The 1465-nt window shown below is 36.3% G+C and overlaps 1 protein-coding gene across 1 annotated transcript; it reads left to right on the forward strand.

The window, feature by feature from the left end:
* The first annotated feature begins 181 nt into the window (after positions 1-181).
* LOC108561730 (pupal cuticle protein 20-like) lies at positions 182-1100 on the forward strand. Its single transcript, XM_017919804.1, has 3 exons — positions 182-190; positions 248-702; positions 761-1100. The coding sequence occupies exons 1-3, from the start codon at positions 182-184 to the stop codon at positions 1098-1100; spliced, it is 804 nt and encodes a 267-aa protein (XP_017775293.1).
* The last annotated feature ends 365 nt before the right edge of the window (positions 1101-1465 follow it).

Raw genomic sequence — 1465 nt, forward strand, 5'->3', positions numbered from 1 at the left:
AATGTTAAATAATCTGTACCAAAAAATGTGCGCTATTACTTTCACCTTGAGTCGCTCGTTACCGAAAATCCAGTGCAAGTGTATCGTCTTTCGACCTCATTGAATCACGTATAAAAGATGAAGAGGATCAATGCAGGATCATCAGTCAATTGTGATCTCTTCCAATACAAACATCTCAAATATGAAATTGGTGAGTTCAATGCAATTATAACAAATTTTGTTAATTCATTAATTAAATTTTGTTTAGTTCATTGCTTCCTGCTTGTTCGCTGCTGTTGCGGCTGGACGTTTGGAGAACACTTATTTACCTCCAGGCAATGCCCCAAGCGCTGGTGGAAATGGAAACTTCTTGAACGCTCCTTCTGCTAAATATTTACCAGCCAACACCAACTCGCAGTTCGGAGCTTCCAGCAGGAACAACTTTGGTTCTCAAGGATTCCCATCGGCTCCATCCACTCAATACGGAACTCCATCCAACAACGGACATTTCGCTCAATCCAACAACTTCGGAGCTCAAGCCCCATCCACTCAATACGGTGCTCCAGCTAAGAACTTCGGTGGACAATCCAACATTCCTTCAGGACAATACGGAGCTCCTTCCGGTCAGTACGGAGCCCCAACCAAGTACCAATCCGCTGAAGCCGGTGCTGCCATCCTTCGTTTCAACAACCAAAACCAAGGAGATGGATCATACAAATTCGAGTAAATTTACCTGAAATTAAATCCAACTTTAATTACAATTAACAAACATTCTTTATAGATTCGAAACCGAGAACAAAATCTCCCAGCAAGAAACCGGTGAATTGAAGAACGACGGATCTCAAGAAGGAGCTCAATCTGTCGAAGGATCTTACTCGTACATGGGAGATGATGGTAAAACTTACACCGTCCACTACGTAGCCGACGAAAACGGTTTCCGTCCAGTCGGTGATCACATCGCTGAAGAAATCCAGACTTTGGCTAAGAACGCTGCTCAAACTTCTTCCCAAGGATACAACGGAAACGCTCAAGCTTCTTACTACAATGGTCCATCTTCTCAGCAATTCCAATCTGGTCCAGCCAAACCTAGCTTCAACCAACAATCTGGATATCAATATTAAAAAATAAATAACAGTTATGTAAATGTAGACAACAAAATATTTAATTGAAATAAATTATAATTATTTTTCTATAAAATTTTCGTTTTATTTATTTATAAAATAATTACTTTTCTAAAAATGTAACTATAACAATCATTTAAATTGTAGTTAAACAATTAAAATTAACATTTGCTTTATAGTAAAGAAGATCATTAATAAAATTATTAAACAGAACTTAATAATGCAATATATTTACATTTTATGTATCAATCTTTAATTTTCTTTAGCAAACAATCTTCTCGTATTTACAATTTCAAATTAATTATGTTTAATATCGCAGCAAACATTAATTATCTTTTAGTAATTAGACAATTATTTGCAAAATA

This window comes from Nicrophorus vespilloides, unplaced genomic scaffold (genome assembly GCF_001412225.1).
Source record: "Nicrophorus vespilloides isolate i.1.1-1 unplaced genomic scaffold, Nicve_v1.0, whole genome shotgun sequence".
Taxonomy (NCBI): Eukaryota; Metazoa; Arthropoda; class Insecta; order Coleoptera; family Silphidae; genus Nicrophorus; species Nicrophorus vespilloides.